The 23,404-nt window shown below is 40.0% G+C and overlaps 1 protein-coding gene across 2 annotated transcripts in view; it reads right to left on the reverse strand.

Annotated features, from left to right (window-relative positions):
• atp6v1h (ATPase H+ transporting V1 subunit H) overlaps positions 1-23,404 on the reverse strand; it is a 37,195-nt gene that overhangs the window by 8,850 nt on the left and 4,941 nt on the right. Inside the window, exons 4-13 of one of the 2 annotated variants that reach the window (XM_026149489.1) lie at positions 23,036-23,125; positions 22,297-22,410; positions 17,240-17,344; positions 16,052-16,111; positions 13,347-13,444; positions 11,199-11,391; positions 3,493-3,671; positions 3,115-3,240; positions 1,948-2,049; positions 348-461 (exon numbers count right to left, since the gene is read on the reverse strand). In XM_026149489.1, the coding sequence (XP_026005274.1) occupies positions 348-461; positions 1,948-2,049; positions 3,115-3,240; positions 3,493-3,671; positions 11,199-11,391; positions 13,347-13,444; positions 16,052-16,111; positions 17,240-17,344; positions 22,297-22,410; positions 23,036-23,125 (1,181 nt within the window). The remainder of the gene's footprint in view (positions 1-347; positions 462-1,947; positions 2,050-3,114; positions 3,241-3,492; positions 3,672-11,198; positions 11,392-13,346; positions 13,445-16,051; positions 16,112-17,239; positions 17,345-22,296; positions 22,411-23,035; positions 23,126-23,404) is intronic. The other variant, XM_026149490.1, reaches the window with a different exon arrangement.

Genomic DNA, 23,404 nt, shown 5'->3' on the forward strand with positions numbered 1-23,404 from the left:
TTGACCATCCAATATAGTCTTACATGACTAACTTTTTTAGATTGTTTTAGGTCAACAACTAATTTGCCTCTTTCTGATCATTTTTGCATCTTCAGCATTCTCATCAGTATGACTGTTCACTGACCTTGTGTCATTTCCAACCAATCTCCGCTCACGTTAACCTTAGCGGATGTCTAATCAGCCAGAGTAAATCATAATATGCATGAGGGTGTGCATGGTCTTTAATCACTAGCGTGTAGCTGTAGCTGATTGGTTTTTTTTCATGTCAGGAAAGTTCAGCTAATGCTTTAAGGTTAAGTTCATGTGAGTGAGTCACATCAAACAGAAGCTATAAAAAGTGCTCATACCAGTTGTGGACCATCAGCTTCTGCACAGCCAACAGGGCGTTGTACCGGACTAGCTGGTCCTCATGGTGCATATGATTCATCACAAGCTGTTTTCCACCGAGCTGCTCAATTACTCTGAAATGGGAGTGTTATAGGGAATAATGGGACAGAGGTTTTATACACAGTAAACAGGTACTATTTTCGTATTTTAGGTCATTCAGTGAGCCATCATGTAATCTAATCCAGCCTTGGTGAAATTTTCTGTGTATCTAATACAGGGTCACTGGCCTTTGTGAAAGGATAAAACACAGTGAAAAGGAAACCAGATGTAATGCTTGTAATATTAACGCAAAAGGTTTGATCAAAGAAAAAGTAGGTGCTAGCACTGATACTATTACGCATTTCCATTGGGTGAACTTATTCCATCCAGGTGCATGATATTCTGAATGAATTGCAGTGTATATATATTACTGAACTGCCAGTTTGTCTTCACAGCACTGACCCTGAAGTTCACTTTGTTAGAGGATCACTGGGTTCATACTGAAGACCCTGGATCAAATTCCCCCACTGAATCATCCTCTCAAATGGCACTTAAATTCAACAAGGCACATAAATTGGGTAAATAAACTATTTTGGTTGTTTAGGCCTGTGCTGACTTGTGATTAAATGAGGAGTTCTGCTAGTCAGGTAGAGCTTCTGCTGCTCCACATTAAACCAACTGTCTGAGTTCTGTTCGGGATCTCCACCAAACTACCCACCCTGAGCTCTCCCTCTGATATACTCACATCTAATCCTGACATTCTGCTCATTCCCAATGACAATCCAAACATCTGCCACCTCAAGCTCAGCCTCCTGTCTTTTTGTCAGTGCCCTAGTCTCCAAACCATAGTAGCAGGTGACAATAACATATTGTAAACTTTCCCTTTCACTCTTTTTTCACAAATCATGCCTCACACTGTGTTTGTGCCAGGAAAGATAGTGACTGAACCTCGTCAAGTCCAGCCAGACTTGTCTCTATTTGAACTCATATAACTAATATTTGCTATCCTTACTGTTTCACCTGTTTCTCCCTCTCATCCACAAACATATTCTTTCTTGCCTCTGCTCACTTTGCTTCCTTCCTCCAGCACTTACCTCAATCTCTCCAAACTTACTTTGGTTTGGCATAAATTGTTAGTCACAATTGACACATTTTGGGTACCTTTAAGTTTGAGTAGATTTGATTTATTAAAAAAAAAAAAAGACTATTTAAGTATCACTGAAGTATGTTAAATAATATTACTGGCAGGTGAGATGGCAGTAATGAGATGTTTGCCAGTGACCATTAAACAACAAACAGATGAACAGAACATTACTACGTAACACCCGACTGGCACAATCTGCATGGAGCAGTCAGATTAGATGTGACTGTATAAAACAAGAAACACACAAAGCCTTAAATGATTACCACTGCCAAAAATCTGGTGTCAAGGGCAAACTGTGCTAGGCAAAGCCAGCATAAAACAACTCCGTTACAACGATGGGCTGTCATTTGAGGCAGGGTGTGTGGGAGGTGATCTTCAAAAAAAATCTTTAATAGATTTTAGTGATTATCTAATAGTATTTATGCTTAACATCTCACCTTTTACCACGTGGATAATGCCGCACATACTCTCCAATGTCATGAGCTGCCACTGCTATAACCTGAGGATCATCGGACACTTCCAACAGCCTCGTCAAAATCCTTTCAAAGAAACACAGTGAAAATAAAACATTAAAATGCAGAGGTCTGTTTGCATAAAAAAGATTCAATCACTTAATTCTTACTGATCTCAATCACATATCTTTAAAGACGCTTCTAGGCAAAGATTTTTCTGAGAAAGCTTCAAGAAAAATATAAGAGCTGAGATTACTTTCTTTAAAGCAGTTTTCTAAGTAGAAACGCTCTTATTCTCACTAAGCCAAGGTTAGTGCTACTTTAAAACTGGAAATCCCAAACACTAAACTCTGAAGCCAAGGATATTAGATGTAAGGCATGCAGTGAAAAAGTGGCTTCTTCAACATGGAATAAAGCCTTCGTGAGATTTAAGGGTAAATACTAAAAAAACAGAAGGCTAATTTAAGCCGAGGTGATGGCTGAGCTGATTACAGAGAGGGGACAGCGATGAGACAATGAGGATTTTTACAGAATGTCAATAGCACAACAGTGTGTGACCCGAATAATGAAGAACACACACACACCAACGGATGTTTTATCTCTGGCGATCTGAGTCCTTAGATCAGAAACACAGACACATGATGTTGGGAGTGTAACTCATAGCTGATAAAAGTAAGGCATTGGGAAGGTATCTCGAAAGAACTGATTGTGAGTCAAGTATAAAACTGGATTTTTCCATAGCAGCATCTAGTCACGCCATGAAAGGCTGCATGCTGTCCAAGTGTTGTATATGTGTGTATGTGTATGTGTATATATATATATATATATATATATATATATATATATATATATATATATATATATATATATATATATATATATATATGTGTGTGTGTGTGTGTGTGTGTGTGTGTGTGTGTGTGTGTGTGTGTATATGTGTGTATATATGTGTATACATATACATCCTCTTGTGGCGAAAGTAGATAAGAAGTGACAAATCACAGTCTTTGTGCCCTTCAATATCGGAACAAGGTGCACTTTGAGAAGCTTTGTCCTTCTGCTCTTACTGAAGTGTCAAGGTAATAATAAATCATGTTTTAAAAGGCAATGGAGAAAATGAGTAATCTCATGACAGCAGATGCTTCAGCTTACTTGAGGAGCTCATAGTTCTTCTCGTTCAGGCGGACAGCGTTCTCACGCCAGAACTTCTCTGACTTGTGTACAGGACTCCACTCCAAGCGGCCAGACTTGAGTTCAGAGCTGTACTCATCAAATGAGCTGTTGATCAAAAATAAACATCATTACCTCAGACAAAAACAAAAACTACTTTAACTGATGATGTGAAGAAGAATGATTTGCGCTGCACAGTTAAAGTACAGAAATATCATATGGACATGTTAATGGTAGCTGTATGAAAAGGATTGCACAAAGACACTTGACTTTTTATTCAAGCTCCATTTTTTAAAGAAATAATGGTTTAGTAAACTAACTATGAATACATGTTATTCATAAATAATCTTAATTAGGTACCTGAGATCCTGCACACTCTCTCCGAGCCTTTCAAGCAGGAACTTAATGTCCTCAGTGATGTCCTCATCATCATATTTCTGCTGCTCAAGGTTCTCGAGCTGCTTCAGCACCTTGCACTGAATCATAGCTAGTGCATACTCCTGACGAGTCTCCCTCTCCACCGATTTCTCCAGGAGATTCTGTCAAAGAAAAGATCATTATTAATTCGCTAATTGATGAGAAACTTAGCTGAGGTCTGAATCAGAAAGCAGAAATGACTCAATGAACGAACAGGCTAATAAATCATACTTAACTATTAGTCAATGAAAAAAAAAAAAACTCAACATTCATGATGAACTGTTTAAGTAATTTATTGAGCTAAACCTCAAACATCTGCCTGTTGCACCTTTTTTGTTTTTGCCTGTAACAAATTATGAAAGATGAGAATTTATTTATAAATATACACTGTTACTGTCAGAAATGTTGCTATACGATCTATACTGTGTTGCTGTAATATTCCTTTGTTTTAAATCACAATACAGAAATCAATGAGCAGGAGACCTCTGCAGCATCATTATGCATTTATTTATGTGTTCATCATGATTTTATGACTGAATCACTGTGATGACTAGACTGATATTTGAGAAATCGGTTGTGCGTGTTTGGTCATTTTATTCAGGTCCATTTTGCAGTTGATTTGTTTTCTATATTTTCATGTATTTCTCATTGTAGTATCGTAACATTGTCAACTCCTGATGTTAAACAACTTTATTAAAAGGTATAAAATCTGTCCAATGGAGCTAATGGTTTTCATAATACCCATCCTTAACTAGGATTCAAATTCAGGTGTTGTGAGTGAGTGTGAAGAGAAAGAAAAGTAGAGTTGCCCAGCAACAAGAACACAATGTTCAAGTATTATAAAAGCTATTTCTGACGTAAAATCTGCGGACAAAGTTCTCGGAGCCTGGCCTCAGGCTTTAATGGAGAGAAAATTGTGGTGGCAACACTTGGAGTGACTCAAAAGAGAAGTGGCTTCTGCACTGGGACTGAGATAGAAGAAATCACTCCATACCTTGATTGGCCCCTACAGCTAACACTTAGGGAAAAGCTATGACTAGGTCAAGGTCAAAGTCAAATGTATTTATATCGAATATTTCCAACAGCTTCCGAAGTGCTTTACAAACTAAAAAGCAACTAAACAAGGAAAATGCACAACAATGACAATAAAAATAAAAATATGAAGAAGAAAGAACAATACAATAAGAAAAAAACAAAAACAAAAAAACTAAGAACAACAATGACTGAGGCTGTTAAAACAAGTGTCTAGTGTCTTCACTATTAAAAAAGTTCCAGCATTTGTGCAGCTTTAATATATAGCAGCAGACTATTCCAGAGTGTGGGACCTGCCACAGAGAAGGCACTGTCACTGCGAGACTTAAGTTTAAGCCTTGGAATGATAACATTAGTTTTGAACTAGACCTCATGGTTCTTTCTGGAGCATGAATAGATAGGAGCTAAGATGGGTAAGAATAGACTCGCCCATTTAATGATTTAAAAACAAAAGGTAAAATTTTAAATCAGATCATATAAGTAACAGGAAGCCAGTGTAAAGAGGCAGATGAGCTGGAGGCGACTGGTACAAACTGAAATAAAGAGAGTTGTAGACGTCCAATCTGCAAGTAATGAAGAGATGAATAATGTGTTCAAAGGCATTAGCTGGAAGGTGTTACCTTGGCTAGCTGTCTCAGATGGAAAAAGCTATATTGGTGCACTCACCTGCCTACACAATTTAAACGAACCATCAAGGTACACGGCATGGGTTTAACATTTGTCTTACAATGAGTGGATAAAGTAACAGAGTTGCCAAACATTCATTTAGGTTTAAAAAATTTAAGGACATCCACTGTTTAACATCTCAAAAGGCAACACAATAACAGCTGAAATGAGTCTATCCCTGCTTTTAAAGGCAACAGATCTGCAAGTCATCTGCAAAACACGGAAATGAAAGGCTATACCGTGAAAAAATAGACCCCAGTGTCAACATATACAGTGCAAACAAGGCTGGATCTAAAATTGGGCCTTGAGGTACACCATAATAAAGAGGGGCTATGTTCAAGCTGTAGGGGGCCATGTTACATAAAAGGTCCTCCTAGATCAGTGAGATCAAAACCACTGAAGAACAGATTCTTTCAGGCTACAATGTGATAGGAGGATATCATGGTTAACCATGTCGAAGGCTGCTGTAAGGCCCAACAACAACAGGGTAGCAGGGCTGCCAGAATCCAGAGTTAAAAGAATATAATTAAAACCCCTTAAACGTGCTGTCTCAGTGCTATGTAGTGACTTAAAACCAGACTGAAACTTTTCAGACTATGAGTAGACCACTTTCTCTAAAACTTTTGAAAGAAAGGGAAGCTTTGAAATGGACCTGTAATTAGCCTGAGCAGCTGGGTCCAGTATGTGTTTTTTTTAAGAAGAGGATTTTAAAAAGAGCCCATTTAAAACATGATGGGACACAGCCTGTAATAAAAGAAGTGTTAATTAATCTCTGTATAAAGCTGAGCACACAGGGGTCTGAGGCGGTGGGTGATGAGAGGGGGCCTAATAGCTGAAACTGTGTCGCTCAAAATTGCCTAAAAATCATCATACATACTTGGTGAAGGTACAGCACCAAATTATTACATGGACTAATAATATGATTAAAAACATTAAAAAGTAGACACTAAAACTATAGAATTAGTATTTAGAGTGTTTACAGTAAACACTTTACTGTAAACACTCTTGGTAAACAGAGATACCGTCCTTAAATACCTGTAAAGAAACATACGACCTATTGTTTTCCCATCTCCTCTCAGCACGGCTGCATTTATGTCTAAGGGTGTGTGTATATTCATTCAAACAGGGTTCTGAAAATGGCTTAGAGCGCTTAGTCCTGAGTGGTGCGACTAAGTCCAAGATATCAGTGCAGGTGGAATTAAAACTATCAGAATTGTCCTCGACACTTTCACAGACTGAATTTATTATCCTATAATGAAGAAATGTGATACTAGATTGAGGGGCTATTAGATGATTGCGCGCTTGTCTTTTATGTGCTAGAGTGCATGACTTATCTAAAGAGCAGCGCAACGTTATAGTGAATATCGCAGGAAAATGACCAGAGAGACACAATTCAGATATTTCTGTCATGTACACACCAAACCTCTGTGATAGCACTAAGTCCAGTGTGTGACCTTTTTTATGAGGGGGGCCAGTGACCCACTGTGTCAGGTTAAAAGAGTCCAGAACATTTAGAATGTCCTTGACCAGAGGTTTAGACTCACAGCAGACATGATTGATGTTTGTTTGAGTGTTTGGTGGCAACGAAAACGGATGTTGAACACTGTACATATACCTCCACCCATACCCGAGGTCCAAGGGAGGCTGAAGAATGTGAAGTCTGGAGGAAGAAGTTCAGAAAAAGCTACAGACTCACCACAGTTTCTGTCAAAAACAGAAAACCAAGCTGCTGAGACTTTGTCATTAAGAAGTTGCTTAATACAAATGTCTTGTTTGATGGTGATCTATTATTTAATAAAGCTATTTGAAGAGTGCAGATTTTGACATCTGAAGCACAAGCATAGGCAAGGCTGCAAAGATTTGTGAGAGCCATGCTACATCCACAGGACCGAGGCCGCTTAGGAAAACAGGGAACCAGAAGAAGCTGATGCAATGTTATGGGATCTCCAGGGACAACATGCAGGATCCATCTAAAGGTGTACTCCACTGGTCCTGTAGTTGCATGAGAAGCACAGAGGTAAGCCCCGACTCTGATGAGTGTACCAGCCCGTTTTCCCTGTTTCCTTGGGAGCTTCTTCCAGGGTGTGGCATTAGGGAGTTGGCACAGGTATGTCAAAAGGTGGTAAAGCTTGTCCTTGCGCAGTTTGTTTCAGAACTAGACCATAAGATGCTTTGATCTCTAAAGGCAACTGGTGATCACACACGTAGTACTAAGACATTTAGAGATATTATAGAAAGGAAGAGAACTAACATTAATCAAAACAAAAACTGACAGACACCTTGCCATGTGTTCTGCTGGCACCATCTTTTCTGGCACCAGCAAATGTGACTAATATATCACAAATGTCTTTTAAGAGTAACCTGCAATGTCTTCACAAAGATCAAACAGTCAAGTCACTCCAAATATTTAGAGCCTAGTTACCACCTAAGGAGTTGTGGCTACAAGAAGGTTCAACATTTTTAGGCCTTAACAGAGTAGTCAAAACAAAAGTTTTAGAGTCACAGTTAAACTAATGCTAACACATCACAAACGCAGCAGTTCTGCCTTTGAGGATGTGTTCAAGGACTTCCAGATGGTCTGGATAATAAGTCACTTTCCTCATCCCATGTGGTGAGCAGAATCATTTGCATAATTAGGACATTTGGGACAAATAGCAACATGCAGAAAAGCGCTGAATATTTTTGTAAAATAATCTCAGCCTTCCCCTTGTTGACACCCAGAACCCCTGGGTGTCAACAAAGAAATACCCCATTTGTTGGTGAAAAACAATGTCTTGTAGCTCTCAAACGCACACACCATACAGCAAGTTGACACACTCATAAGAAAACCCGCTTAACGTAAAGATGTATCCATGCACCACTGCTTTTAATTAAGTGTAATGTAGTGAAGTTCCAATGAAGAAAACAAAGCCCCTATCTTTCACGGGTGCATTTACCAAAACCTTCATGTGACATCTCTACTGGCAGGAGTGTGATGAAAAAGCTGTGGGCTGAAATTAAAACCAGAAACAGATGCAGCGATTGAGAGCACGCATAAAACAGGACATAAATTTGGTGTCAAATAAGTTTCTTTCAGCATAAATGAAAAAAAAAAATAAAACAATAAAAACATTGTAATACTGACTCAGATTACAATGACATCAGTGAATACCTTCCTCAACTTTAGGTTCTAAAATCAGCTCTGAGCTCATGTTTCAATCATGTAATCAATGCCATTTATAACACCATTGTGCTCTGAGCAAGGTCACTGAAGCTGTCTGGGTTGAAAAAAATGAAAGCAACGTTATCACTGAAAAGTTTTATTTAAAGATCCATATTTCCCTTTAGACATTTCACAGAGTAGAAAAGATTTTTTGTTTAGTATTCAAGATGATGTGTGCTGAGGGTGGTCAGGTACTGCAGGCTATCAGTTATACTAATGTGTTAAGCAGAGGATCCTTACAGTCTGTGTCATTAGTATGCTGTCTGTCTTTTACAAAAAAAACAAATCATCTGCATAATATGTGTAATCATTCAGGACTACGTAATTATTTCTATACTTTTCCCAAGAACAGTAGCGAGCTTGATGAAGACCTGAAAGCTACTCCACTGAGTGCATTTCCTATATGTTCCAGACTTGCACTGGTACCCTGTCAGAATTATTAACTCTGTGCAGTTAAAAATTACATTAACATTAGCTAAAAAATGAGGCCTATGCCATTAATTCAGTTTTGTCAGTAGCACACTATAGGGATTTCATTACCTGGCATAAACAAAAAACAACAAAGTCCAGAACACAGCTCTTAGGACTACATTAAATATTTAGTAGATGTTTTGAACAATCACAGCAGGGAGCTGAAAAGGGAGCATAGTCATAAATTGCATTTATGTATCATTTATGGCCCTGCTTCTTTATAGGCAGCCCCATCTGTTGATTTAGAGTAGAGATGGCACGATACCACTTTTTTATGTCCGATACCGATACCGATATCATAAATTTGGATATCTGCCGATACCGATATGAATCCGATATAGTGTTTTTTAATCAACAAAACTGTTTTTTAAAATATCTTGCTGCATTTTGCAAGTCTGCAAGTTCATACTCAAGTTTAAAACAACAACTACACTAAAGCTATTCTGTTATACCTGTATACAAAAAAAAATTTCATAGTTCAGCAATACTGATCAATCGAATAAACTTAGACCTACACCATCCTCCCTATTCTGGTATTTTAAAGAGTACTTAGCGTAAATATTAAGCAACCTAACTAATAGGGTTCCAACTCCCAGCAACAACAAAAATAAATAAATAAAAAATAGGGAACCACCCCTCACGCTCCACCTCATGATGCTTAATCGACGTAATCAACCTTAATTTGATGCAGTGTGAAAAAAAAATGCACAGAAATCAATTATTTTTCAAGAAATATTAAATAGATTCAACATCTTTCTTCAACAAAATTGCAGACTGCACAGATGGTACCTTCCCAAAGGAAAAAGTACTATAGCTTACTAGGGTATATATATTAGACTTAATAGTCACTATATACAGTAATTGACTTCTATTCATTTTACATCAAATTAAAACTTTGGGTGTCAGATAATTATTTATTAAAAGCTCGACATTTTAAATGAGAATAAGAAAGAAAAGTATGTCTTTGTGCCCCCTTTTCCCAGTTAATGCCCTATCGGCCCCCCTGGCTAAACTTTGCTAGATCCGCCCCTGCACAGTTACCAGCCGTCAGCTACATAGAAAAAGATCCTGGAGTAGAAAGTAATAATAAATAAATTCTAACAACAGCTTATCAAGCTTAAACGTGCTGCTGTTGTTCAGCCGCTGGTTTCCTCTTTCTGGTGCAAAGTGGACCAAAAACAAACAAGAGAGACGGACTCGCGACAGAAAAGCCGATCAGCTGATCATTTAAGCAGTTTCACGATTGAAGTAGCAGCCAGAGAGCGAGAGGCAGTCGCTTGTTAAGCTTAACGTGGGAATGCTTTACAAACATTCAGAGATGGACTTACACACTTGCTTTACTTCTCTCGGGATAACTTTGTCGGAGATGAAATGCCAGGTTGCTAGCGAAGCTCCACATGCTATCCAGACCACCACAGGTCCCGCATGCCACAGCCGCTCTATCACGTGATGCATACTGCTCCGACTGCTAACGTTCTGAGGTGAGTTACGGTGTGTTGCAAGTTTTGTGAGGTGCTTTCGTGATATTTAATGGATCGGATTACATTTTTTATTTTTCTCCGATATCCGATCCAGTAATTTAGGTCAGTATCGGACCGATACCGATACGTAATATCGGATCGGTCCATCTCTAATTTAGAGTTGCCATTTTCGTTTCCTCTTCTTTGATAAAGAGCAGAATCCAATTAGATGCAAATATGCTGTGCCAGAGTCTGAGAAAACGCATGCTCTATATCAGAATTAAAGTGCTGGTAAGAACTATGTGTTAACAAACGCTTTTCCATTTACTCATCCAACAGTTACACAGTCATGTTTCAGGCCACCTGATGAACCTGTAGTCCAGCCTTTTAGTTCTGTTTTAGGTCTCCACTGACTTGAGGAAAGTATATGTGTCTTCAGCTGCTACACACTCCACTACGCTTTCCAGCTAGTTGCTGTTTGGTGTTTATCATGTAGGCTAAAGTGCTTTGTTTTGTTTCCTGACAAACAGCAGTCAGCTGTAACACGGTGACAGGGTGAGACGGGTGAGAATCGACCAAACATTAAAATTGGGAAAAGCTGCAGATTTATATTTCTGTTTGGGTTTGTGATCACCACAAGAGAACCCTTTCACTGTGATGCATTGTTATTTAATATATTCTAACTAATTGTAGCCACTCCACATACTTGATAGCTCTAGGTTTTCCCCAAAACAGAGGACAAAGACAAAGCACAGAGAAAATGCAGATGCAGTTGTATCAGTGGGAAACATACAATGAGTGAAAAATTCTCCACCAACCCTGAAGGCAGCCAGAATGATTCGGGTGACCTTCTCCTTGACAGACTCCTGGAGGATGTCGGACAGGGCAGGCACTACGTTGTAACGTCTCAACTGTTCACAGAGCTGAGGACTGAAGGCCAGGAGCCAAACACAGAAGATCATCTGGTACTGGAGCTGGAAGCCACACTTGTTGCTCAGCACTGCTGTGATGCTTAAGCAGAAAAACAATATAAATAAATAAAAAGTAAAATGGATCAAAAAAAGTGAAAAGGGAAAAAGACCAACGTTTATCACTGCTAGCTGTTTACTAATAGGAGAGCTTTCACAGCTGTGTCCCTACACGCTGCTCTTCCATTATCTGTGATGATGGCTGAGAATGAGATGTTCAGTCTTTAAATAACAGAAGAGTTGTTCAAATGGAGAGTATGGTACTAATGATTACAAGTAGACAGAGTGTCATACATTTGCAGAAATAGCTGTAAAATGCAGAGATGTGGATCTCACAGATGTGCGATAATTATGTGATACAGATTAAGCAATGAGGCATTGGTGAAAGATGATGGTAAATCATGCATAATTTTTACATTAAATTTTGAACCTTTCATGTTCTGTCTCACTCAGTTTTAGTAAGCATGAACCTGCAAAGTTCTCGATTGTTTGAATGGCAATTGTACAGTAATATCTGAGGGGGACTCTTCAGCACTTTGCTTATTTTTGGTCAGTTACAGACTAATTTGTAACAAATATGACGAATATGGTTAAAAGTACATGTGAAATTGTGTGGCTCTGAATTTTGTTTTGTTTTGTTTACATATCAAGTTTCATTTATTTTCGTCAGGGCAGAGATTGCACCTTCTTCACAGCAGCACCAAAAGCTACAACAGATCTTTTTTAAACAAAATACAAACTTGGTATAGAGTCAGTAGTTAATTTTTCATACTGCTTTGTGCTGTCTGGACTAAATTTTTCACCTTATAGTGTGTCTCTTATATAAATTAAGTCAAATGCAGATGATTAACAGCCAGGCTTTATACTACAGCCTTACTTATGTTTGGGTAAAAGGTAAGTCAGAGGTTTGCCCTACTGTGACTGGCTGTTAGGTTATTAGCTTATCCAACCATCAGACAGGCAAAGAGTCCTATCAAGAGAATAATTTTACATTGAAACAGTGGATGAAGTGGATATAGAAATATAGCTGAAAAGCCAGTAAAATGTCAAAATTTCATGGCTCCTGCTCCTTCAAATAGGTGAATTTTCTGCTTCTCCTTTTAGTCCTTTTGTTCACCTAGAGATGTGGCTTGTTGTCAGCCAAAACGGGCATTGTGATGCTGTTATCTTGAGCTCTATTTCCTGATTTTTTATCTTTCAGTGGTTTTTGAAACTTACTTGATCGGAAGAAAATGGTAAATGGTAAATGGCCTGTATTTATATAGCGCTTTAGAAAAGTAGTGTGAAAACAAACAAACAATAAACCAGCTGCTGCACAACCTTTTCACATGTTTATATCATTAATTGCCTAACAGAGAAAAAGACATTTAGAAGACCAGAGAGGTTCTACTAATCGACTCAATCAGGAACCAAACCTCGATTATCGCATACAGGAAACTGAAGTGAAATGGGAACTTCAAAAACAATTATGCCATTATAAAAAAAGAATTCCCATGGTACAGAGCCTTTATCAAAATATGTCTGTGCCAACTATCCATCATTACTCAATTTTTAAATATTTTTTAGCAACTTTAAAGAACAACCTTTTCCATAAGCTCTTAGTCTTTACAAGATATTTAAGTCTCACAGTACAGCAGAAGCAAGATGATCACTGGTGACTCAAGGAAAAGCAGAGCAGACATGTATGAATCAGGAGGACAGCTGAGATTAAAACTATATTTTTGAAAAGAGCAAACAAAGTTACGATGCTTTAGCAGCAGCAGCACTGTGTCATGACATCCTGACAGAGACACTCTACAATACTACTTTACATGATGTGACTGTCACTGTCATTATTCTTCCTTTCAGTGATTCTTTTCAATCTAACTAATGTATTTACAAGAATCCTAAGCATAAGCAAACCCATGATAAATCAGGAACTGTATTCATATTGATTCCAAGGGCTATTTCAGCAGCTTAACCAATGTTTAAGTCAACCTTAATACATGCTTCACTCACCAGTTAACTCCATCAGCCTCCACCCAGGCAAACCTATACTCATTGATCCTCAGCATCAGCTGGAGGCACCCAGCTACACACTGGACATACTGAGAGCTCTGCAAAAGACAGTGGCAAACATTTACTTAAACATGAACTAAAGCCTTAGCAGTGAAACCAGGAGAAAAAAAAAACAAAATGTTAGAAAGTCAAACACATTTAGTGCAGCTCTGAAACATGAAGAAGTTGATGATCAGGGACAGCACATTGAGAAAAAAAACAAAAAAAAAACAAACACTCCAAACTTTGCATTACAGTCACCTTTCAAACCCCAGGCATCGCACATGCAGTCTTTTCATATGAGTCCATCAACACATGCTAGATCACACACCAAAAGTACAATACAGAGCAGCAGGAGGGAAAACGCTCATCACACCTAAGCAGAATAATGTAAATTGAGATTAGAGTGGAAGAAGCTGAGAGGAGAGAACTGATCACATTAATCTGTTATTTTAAAGAGGTTGGGTAGAAGCAAAGAAGTCCAGCGAGAGAAACAGGCAGCAGTGAAGAGAGAAGGAGCGGGGGTTACCTGGCTGAAAATGCAGAGAAAAGATGACGATCAATTGTTAGATAGCCATGTACATATTTCTGAGCATACTTATCAGAGTAATTATATACAGTGGGGCAAAAAAGTATTTAGTCAGCCACCGATTGTGCAAGTTCCCCCACTTAAAATGATGACAGAGGTCAGTAATTTGCACCAGAGGTACACTTCAACTGTGAGAGACAGAATGTGAAAAAAAAATCCATGAATCCACATGGTAGGATTTGTAAAGAATTTATTCGTAAATCAGGGTGGAAAATAAGTATTTGGTCAATAACAAAAATACAACTCAATACTTTGTAACATAACCTTTGTTGGCAATAACAGAGGTCAAACGTTTACTATAGGTCTTTACCAGGTTTGCACACACAGTAGCTGGTATTTTGGCCCATTCCTCCATGCAGATCTTCTCGAGAGCAGTGATGTTTTGGGGCTGTCGCCGAGCAACACCGGCTTTCAAACTCCCGCCACAGATTTTCTATGGGGTTGAGGTCTGGAGAATGGCTAGGCCACTCCAGGACTTTCAAATGCTTCTTACGGAGCCACTCCTTTGTTGCCCGGGCGGTGTGTTTTGGATCATTGTCATGTTGGAAGACCCAGCCTCGTTTCATCTTCAAAGTTCTCACTGATGGAAGGAGGTTTTGGCTCAAAATCTCACGATACATGGCCCCATTCATTCTGTCCTTAACACGGATCAGTCGTCCTGTCCCCTTGGCAGAAAAACAACCCCATAGCATGATGTTTCCACCCCCATGCTTCACAGTAGGTATGGTGTTCTTGGGATGCAACTCAGTATTCTTCTTCCTCCAAACACGACGAGTTGAGTTTATACCAAAAAGTTCTACTTTGGTTTCATCTGACCACATGACATTCTCCCAATCCTCTGCTGTATCATCCATGTGCTCTCTGGCAAACTTCAGACGGGCCTGGACATGCACTGGCTTCAGCAGCGGAACACGTCTGGCACTGCGGGATTTGATTCCCTGCCGTTGTAGTGTGTTACTGATGGTGACCTTTGTTACTTTGGTCCCAGCTCTCTGCAGGTCATTCACCAGGTCCCCCCGTGTGGTTCTGGGATCTTTGCTCACCGTTCTCATGATCATTTTGACCCCACGGCATGAGATCTTGCGTGGAGCCCCAGATCGAGGGAGATTATCAGTGGTCTTGTATGTCTTCCATTTTCTGATGATTGCTCCCACAGTTGATTTTTTCACACCAAGCTGCTTGCCTATTGTAGATTCACTCTTCCCAGTCTGGTGCAGGTCTACAATACTTTTCCTGGTGTCCTTCGAAAGCTCTTTGGTCTTGGCCATGGCGGAGTTTGGAGTCTGACTGTTTGAGGCTGTGGACAGGTGTCTTTTATACAGATGATGAGTTCAAACAGGTGCCATTCATACAGGTAACGAGTGGGGGACAGAAAAGCTTCTTACAGAAGACGTTACAGGTCTGTGAGAGCCAGAGATTTTCCTTGTTTGAGGTGACCAAATACTTATTTTCCACCCTAATTTATGAATAAATTCTTTACAAATCCTACCATGCGGACTCATGGATTTTTTTTTCCACATTCTGTCTCTCACAGTTGAAGTGTACCTCTGGTGCAAATTACTGACCTCTGTCATCATTTTAAGTGGGGGAACTTGCACAATCGGTGGCTGACTAAATACTTTTTTGCCCCACTGTATTGTATTAAAGATATGAGATATAAAATGGTAGGATGCTGCTGCTGTGCAAATGCTTTTTATATTTTTCCTTTTTTATTTCAATGTTCAGGGAAAGATGTTTGTCATGCGCTTTCTGTTTTAAAGAGAACTAGCTTACAGCATGCAATTTTCAATTAAACAGTTAAAAACAAACAGTGGCAGCAAACACCATGCCGTCTAAATGGAGAATTCTTTCTAAAAGCGTCTGATCAGCTGACTCATTTCTCCAACCATCTGGAATTAATAATGAAGATCTTGAATGCAGGAAGAAGATGGGGCAGAAACGGGGAGGAGAGAAAAGATGTGAAAGTCCAGTGACAGCTGACAGATGCCAGCTTGCACAAACCCAGCATTTTGGTTTCTTTAAACTCTTTGTATGGGAAGCGCCAGGATGGTTGAAGCTGCACTTCACTCATACTCACTTCACTGGGAGAAATAGTTCCTGCTCCAATGCTTGTTTCAGGACCTGTACCGTGTAGATTCTAATGAGAAATAAACAAAAGAAAGAGGTGCAAAATTGTTCAAAGGGATTCACTTCAAGCCAAGGTACAGAGGCAGTGGACTCTACACGGTATGTAATTCAGGGACAGCAGGTGCTCACTGATTGGTTGCCTGGGTGCTGAGGGGGAAAGGAACATCAAATGCAATTTCAGGAAGCAGTTTAAAAAAAACTTGCAAAGACAGAAAGTGTTAAAAATAAGAACAGTCACAAAACCATGCTGTTGTCAAAAGTTGGATATCTATAAAATCTGAAGACAACTTTGGGGCTATGCTGGAAATACTGGCATACAATGGAGAAACTAGATGTCGTTTTATCAGCCTACTCTTTATTGCATACATCTGCCAAAGCATCGCTAGCACCTACAGAGCATCTGTCAATGGAAAAATCTCAAGGTCTGACAAGCCTGTTCAAACCCAATATGAATACATTATATTTCAAACAAGGCTTCCACTGTGAGCCCAAAACCTGAATAAAATGCTGACAAAATGAATAGGTGGAAATTATGAATTACCTTGGCTTTTTAGAGAGTTACACTCTGGAAAAAGGGAGTAAATTAAACCCCACCGGTGAAAGAGGAGCCCAGTGTCTCGAGAAGCTGAGAGCCAATATCTGAGATGTTAATAACCCATGAAATGATTCAGGAAAAAAAAAGTTGGAACCATTTCATGCAGCTCCAAAAATTGATTTGAACACTAATGTTCAAACTGAACCAAATCGAAGAGTGCAAATGAAATGGATCTTTACTAACCAGCATTATGAAATGTAATTTGTGCAATGATTTAAATGATCTTGCAATATTCATAGTGAAAATGAATGTTAATGAGAATAAATGTACTGTTTTAGTCACGTTCATGGTGTTTCTTAACTTTAAACATCAAGCAACCTTACTATATATACTACTACCAATACCAGCAATTATACATACACGCAACAAAGAGACAATTAACTGTACAATAGTGTAGCACAAAAATTAAATGCTTAAAGGTTCTTTCTCCACAAGCAGTTAATCACAATCTATGTGACCTTAAAAACTGAAAACAGCTTTAAAACTCAGATTTAGAAACTATTTTAACATTATATTTTTTGCAAACAATTACGCTTCATTTACCTGTGAGCTGAGTTGACTCTTGATCCAGTTGAAGTAGTAGTTCAGATCACTTCCTTCCATCAGATCGCGGCCCCAGGCAGCCAGCTTAGCGATGATCCTCGCCGCCTATTAAATGAAGGAGGATATTTTACATCCATATTGTCTGCTAGCAACAGAAATTTACAGAAAATCCTCAATAAAATATAAAGTACTGACAGATCACGGTGTATGTAATGTAAAATATGCTATTTGTTATATTACTGTCATACCAATATACAGGGAGTGCAGAATTATTAGGCAAGTTGTATTTTTGAGGAATAATTTTATTATTGAACAACAACCATGTTCTCAATGAACCCAAAAAACTCATTAATATCAAAGCTGAATGTTTTTGGAAGTAGTTTTTAGTTTGTTTTTAGTTTTAGCTATTTTAGGGGGATATCTGTGTGTGCAGGTGACTATTACTGTGCATAATTATTAGGCAACTCAACAAAAAACAAATATATACCCATTTCAATTATTTATTTTTACCAGTGAAACCAATATAACATCTCCACATTCACAAATATACATTTCTGACATTCAAAAACAAAACAAAAACAAATCAGCGACCAATATAGCCACCTTTCTTTGCAAGGACACTCAAAAGCCTGCCATCCATGGATTCTGTCAGTGTTTTGATCTGTTCACCATCAACATTGCGTGCAGCAGCAACCACAGCCTCCCAGACACTGTTCAGAGAGGTGTACTGTTTTCCCTCCTTGTAAATCTCACATTTGATGATGGACCACAGGTTCTCAATGGGGTTCAGATCAGGTGAACAAGGTGGCCATGTCATTAGTTTTTCTTCTTTTATACCCCTTCTTGCCAGCCACGCTGTGGAGTACTTGGACGCGTGTGATGGAGCATTGTCCTGCATGAAAATCATGTTTTTCTTGAAGGATGCAGACTTCTTCCTGTACCACTGCTTGAAGAAGGTGTCTTCCAGAAACTGGCAGTAGGACTGGGAGTTGAGCTTGACTCCATCCTCAACCCGAAAAGGCCCCACAAGCTCATCTTTGATGATACCAGCCCAAACCAGTACTCCACCTCCACCTTGCTGGCGTCTGAGTCGGACTGGAGCTCTCTGCCCTTTACCAATCCAGCCACGGGCCCATCCATCTGGCCCATCAAGACTCACTCTCATTTCATCAGTCCATAAAACCTTAGAAAAACCAGTCTTGAGATATTTCTTGGCCCAGTCTTGACGTTTCAGCTTGTGTGTCTTGTTCAGTGGTGGTCGTCTTTCAGCCTTTCTTACCTTGGCCATGTCTCTGAGTATTGCACACCTTGTGCTTTTGGGCACTCCAGTCATGTTGCAGCTCTGAAATATGGCCAAACTGGTGGCAAGTGGCATCTTGGCAGCTGCACGCTTGACTTTTCTCAGTTCATGGGCAGTTATTTTGTGCCTTGGTTTTTCCACACGCTTCTTGCGACCCTGTTGACTATTTTGAATGAAACGCTTGATTGTTCGATGATCACGCTTCCTAAGCTTTGCAATTTTGAGACTGCTGCATCCCTCTGCAAGATATCTCACTATTTTTGACTTTTCTGAGCCTGTCAAGTCCTTCTTTTGACCCATTTTGCCAAAGGAAAGGACGTTGCCTAATAATTATGCACACCTGATATAGGGTGTTGATGTCATTAGACCACACCCCTTCTCATTACAGAGATGCACATCACCTAATATGCTTAATTGGTAGTAGGCTTTCGAGCCTATACAGCTTGGAGTAAGACAACATGCATGAAGAGGATGATGTGGACAAAATACTCATTTGCCTAATAATTCTGCACTCCCTGTATTTTGAGGTGTTTTTTACCTTTCAAGTATTAAGATAAGGAAGCAAAGGAAATAAGCTTAATATTATCCACAGCATTCTCTATGGGAGTTTACATATTCTCTGAGTCTGCATGTTTTTCCTGTGCATACGAGTTTTCTGCAGGTACTCCAGCTTCCTCTAACAGTTCTAAGACTTATATATTAGGTTCATTGGTTACTCTAAATTGGCTGTGTGAGATGGATAGAATGCACAGAATAAAGCACTGTATGAATGCATTTTCTAAAAATGCAGTGTGTCGTCTAAAGCAAATAGGCTGTAAGAATAGAAAAGCACTATATATATATATATATATGTGTGTGTGTGTGTGTGTGTGTGTGTGTGTGTGTGTGTGTATATATATATATATATATATATATATATATGTGTGTGTGTGTGTGTGTGTGTGTGTGTATATATATATATATATATATATATATATATATATATATATATATATATATATATATATATATATGTGTGTGTGTGTGTGTGTGTGTGTGTGTGTGTGTGTATAAACACCCAGCACGCCCCTGCGGGCGGTTTATCCTTCAAGCTCGGGTCCTCTACCAGAGGCCTGGGAGCTTGAGGGTCCTGCGCAGTATCTTAGCTGTTCCCAGGACTGCGCTCTTCTGGACAGAGATCTCCGATGTTGTTCCCGGGATCTGCTGGAGCCACTCGCCTAGCTTGGGAGTCACCGCACCTAGTGCTCCGATTACCACGGGGACCACCGTTACCTTCACCCTCCACATCCTCTCGAGCTCTTCTCTGAGCCCTTGGTATTTCTCCAGCTTCTCGTGTTCCTTCTTCCTGATATTGCTGTCATTCGGAACCGCTACATCGATCACTACGGCCGTCTTCTTCTGTTTGTCTACCACCACTATGTCCGGTTGGTTAGCCACCACCATTTTGTCCGTCTGTATCTGGAAGTCCCACAGGATCTTAGCTCGGTCATTCTCCACCACCCTTGGGGGCATCTCCCATTTTGACCTCGGGACTTCTAGGTTATACAGATGTTCCTGTACACTATGCCGGCCACTTGGTTATGGCGTTCCATGTATGCCTTGCCTGCTAGCATCTTGCACCCTGCTGTTATGTGCTGGATTGTCTCTGGGGCATCTTTACACAGCCTGCACCTGGGGTCTTGCCTGGTGTGATAGACCCCAGCCTCTATGGATCTTGTACTCAGAGCTTGTTCTTGTGCTGCCATGATTAGTGCCTCTGTGCTGTCTTTCAGTCCAGCTTTGTCCAGCCACTGGTAGGATTTCTGGATATCAGCCACCTCCTCTATCTGCCGGTGGTACATACCGTGCAGGGGCCTGTCCTTCCATGATGGTTCCTCGTCTCCCTCCTCTTTCTTGGGTTTCTGCTGCCTGAGGTATTCACTGAGCACTCGGTCAGTTGGGGCCATCTTCCCAATGTATTCTTGGATGTTCGTTGTCTCATCCTGGACTGTGGTGCTGACACTCACCAGTCCCCGGCCCCCTTCCTTCCGCTTAGCGTACAGCCTCAGGGTGCTGGACTTGGGGTGAAACCCTCCATGCATGGTGAGGAGCTTTCTTGTCTTTATGTCAGTGGCTTCTATCTCCTCCTTTGGCCAGCCTATTACCCCAGCAGGGTACCTGATCACGGGCAGGGCGTATGTGTTGATGGCCCGGATCTTGTTCTTACCATTCAGCTGACTCCTCAGGACTTGCCTGACCCTCTGCAGGTACTTGGTGGTTGCAGCCTTTCTAGCGGCCTCTTCATGGTTCCCATTTGCCTGCGGGATCCCCAGGTACTTGTAACTATCCTCTATGTCTGCAATGTTGCCTTCTGGTAGTTCAATCCCCTCAGTTCTGACTACCTTCCCTCTCTTTGTTACCATCCGACTACACTTCTCCAGTCCGAACGACATTCCAATGTCATTGCTGTATAGCCTGGTAGTGTGGATCAGTGAATCGATGTCTCGTTCACTCTTGGCATACAGCTTGATGTCATCCATGTACAGGAGGTGGCTGACAACTGCTCCGTTCCGTAGTCGGTATCCGTAGCCAGTCTTGTTAATGATCTCACTGAGGGGGTTCAGGCCTATGCAGAACAGCAGTGGGGACAGAGCATCTCCTTGGTAGATCCCGCACTTGATGGTAACTTGTGCTATGGGCTTGGAGTTGGCCTCTAGTGTTGTACGCCACATCCCCATTGAGTTCCTGATGAAGGCTCTTAGGGTCCCATTGATCTTGTACAATTCTAGGCATTCCAGTATCCAGCTGTGGGGCATTGAGTCATAGGCCTTCTTGTAATCAATCCAGGCAGTGCACAGGTTGGTCAGTCTGGTCTTGCAGTCTCGGCTGATTGTTCTGTCTACCAGTAGCTGGTGTTTTGCACCTCTGGTATTCTTGCCAATTCCTTTCTGTGTCCCGCTCATGTATTGACCCATGTGCCTGTTCATCTTAGCCGATATGATGCCTGACAGGAGCTTCCATGTGGTGCTGAGGCAGGTTATTGGTCGGTAGTTATATATATATATATATATATATATATATATATATATATATGTTGCTGATGGAGTTCAAACAATCAGGCTATAGCGCTTTGGGGTCCTTAGGGACTAATAAAGCGCTATACAAATACAGGCCATTTACCATTTTACAATGATTGAGGCCACAGCTACTGACTCATAAACAATTTCAGCTTGGTAAGTGTTCTGTGATGAGACAGAAACAATTTCAGTTCTCCAATTTCCTCTTGGCCAGGAGAGAAACGTCAAGCCTGTAATTTAAAAACAAGACTCAGCATGACAGTTTGATTGAGTTAAGTGCTGTGTCATAGACTTGGGGTCACATTAAGCCCACCTGCTGGATGCCATCTGGCTGGTATTCTTAATTAAGCTTTGCCCTATCATAGTACTCAGTTTGTCATTAGGTGGCCATTCTTTATTAGAAAAGAGTGGCAGCGAGAAGTCATTACATTTAATTGCCTGTTTTTAAGGAAAACGTGGAAGGTTGCTTTGTGAGGAATTATTGATGCCTTGCCATGATTAGAAACAGAGACATTATGAAAAATGTATGGCTCTAAAAATATAATAGAATATACCAGCTAATTTAGAGTATTCTATTAAGTACACTATGATCCTGCTTTCCAAGACCACAAATGTTTTTCCGCCTGGGCCACCGTCCACTGTGAACACATGCACAATTTACAAAAATTGTCTGGATGTGACTTGTTCTGTTTCTAACTCACCATGTGGACAGTAAAGAGATCCTGACGATTCAGCATTGGAAGGAAGTAGGACCAGGCGGTGTTTTTTGTCTTTTTGGCATAGTCGAAGAAGATGTTCACCCTCTGATGGTTCTCCTGCGAGACAATAAAAATAAAACTTAATTGGATGAGCTCTTGGGTTGTGCACATGAATACTAAACAACTGACTGCCTGACAGACAATCTATTTTATAGGAACACAATATTTTGAAGAAAATTATCTAATGTTAATAGAAACGTGATTGTCCCGATGGCTAATGCCATTATTAAAAGGTTTAATCAGTTTTCTCCAGTTATCGCTGTAGCTGCTGAGATTTTAGTATTAGACACCTATTTTCCAGGAATGCTGCAGAACCCCTGAGATTTCAATCACAACTCTCATCAGCCAAGCCTCCAAATATACCACTTGTGTGTTTAAAGATGTAAATCTCTGTTTTCGTTTTCAATAATTACTAACCCACGCTTGAGTTGATTCTATAATCCAAGCACAAGGGGGACCTTTAATAGTTTTATTTTAGCTTTTCTAGAACCTTAGCTAAGAGTGCTTCGAAAACCTAAATCACAAGTCTGTCTATGTGAGGGTAAAGCAATGTGACCTGTGAACCATTCACACCCTCTATATAAAGAGCATGAATCTCAGTATCTTTGTTTACATATATATAGATAGTAGGTTTGTACATGCATATTCCATTTGTCCCAGGTCAGTGGTTCTGTCTGTGTACCTGCAAGGTGTCATCAATCAGAGTCAGGATGTACTGGACCGTCTGCTCTTTGGAGATGTGAGCCATCAGGTTTAGAAAGGTCTTTGCACACTGGGCAAAAACAGAAAAAAAGCACATATGTATTTTAAAAATTCTGCACTGAACCTCTGAAGAGATTCAAGCTCAGGTAAACATAATGCAAAGCAGTGTGTCTGAAATAGATTGGTAGGAATTCAATTCACAGCAAGCTGCGATCTTACAGATAACAGAACAACACAAGCAAACACAAGAGCTGGTGCTGTCTTGTTAGTGATGGACACAGGCAGAAATTTTTTTTTTTTTTTTTTTTTTAAAACAGGAAGTTGTCACATCAACAGTGATTAAAAAAAG

The sequence above is a fragment of the Astatotilapia calliptera genome, chromosome 18 (assembly GCF_900246225.1).
Source record: "Astatotilapia calliptera chromosome 18, fAstCal1.2, whole genome shotgun sequence".
Lineage (NCBI taxonomy): Eukaryota > Metazoa > Chordata > Actinopteri > Cichliformes > Cichlidae > Astatotilapia > Astatotilapia calliptera.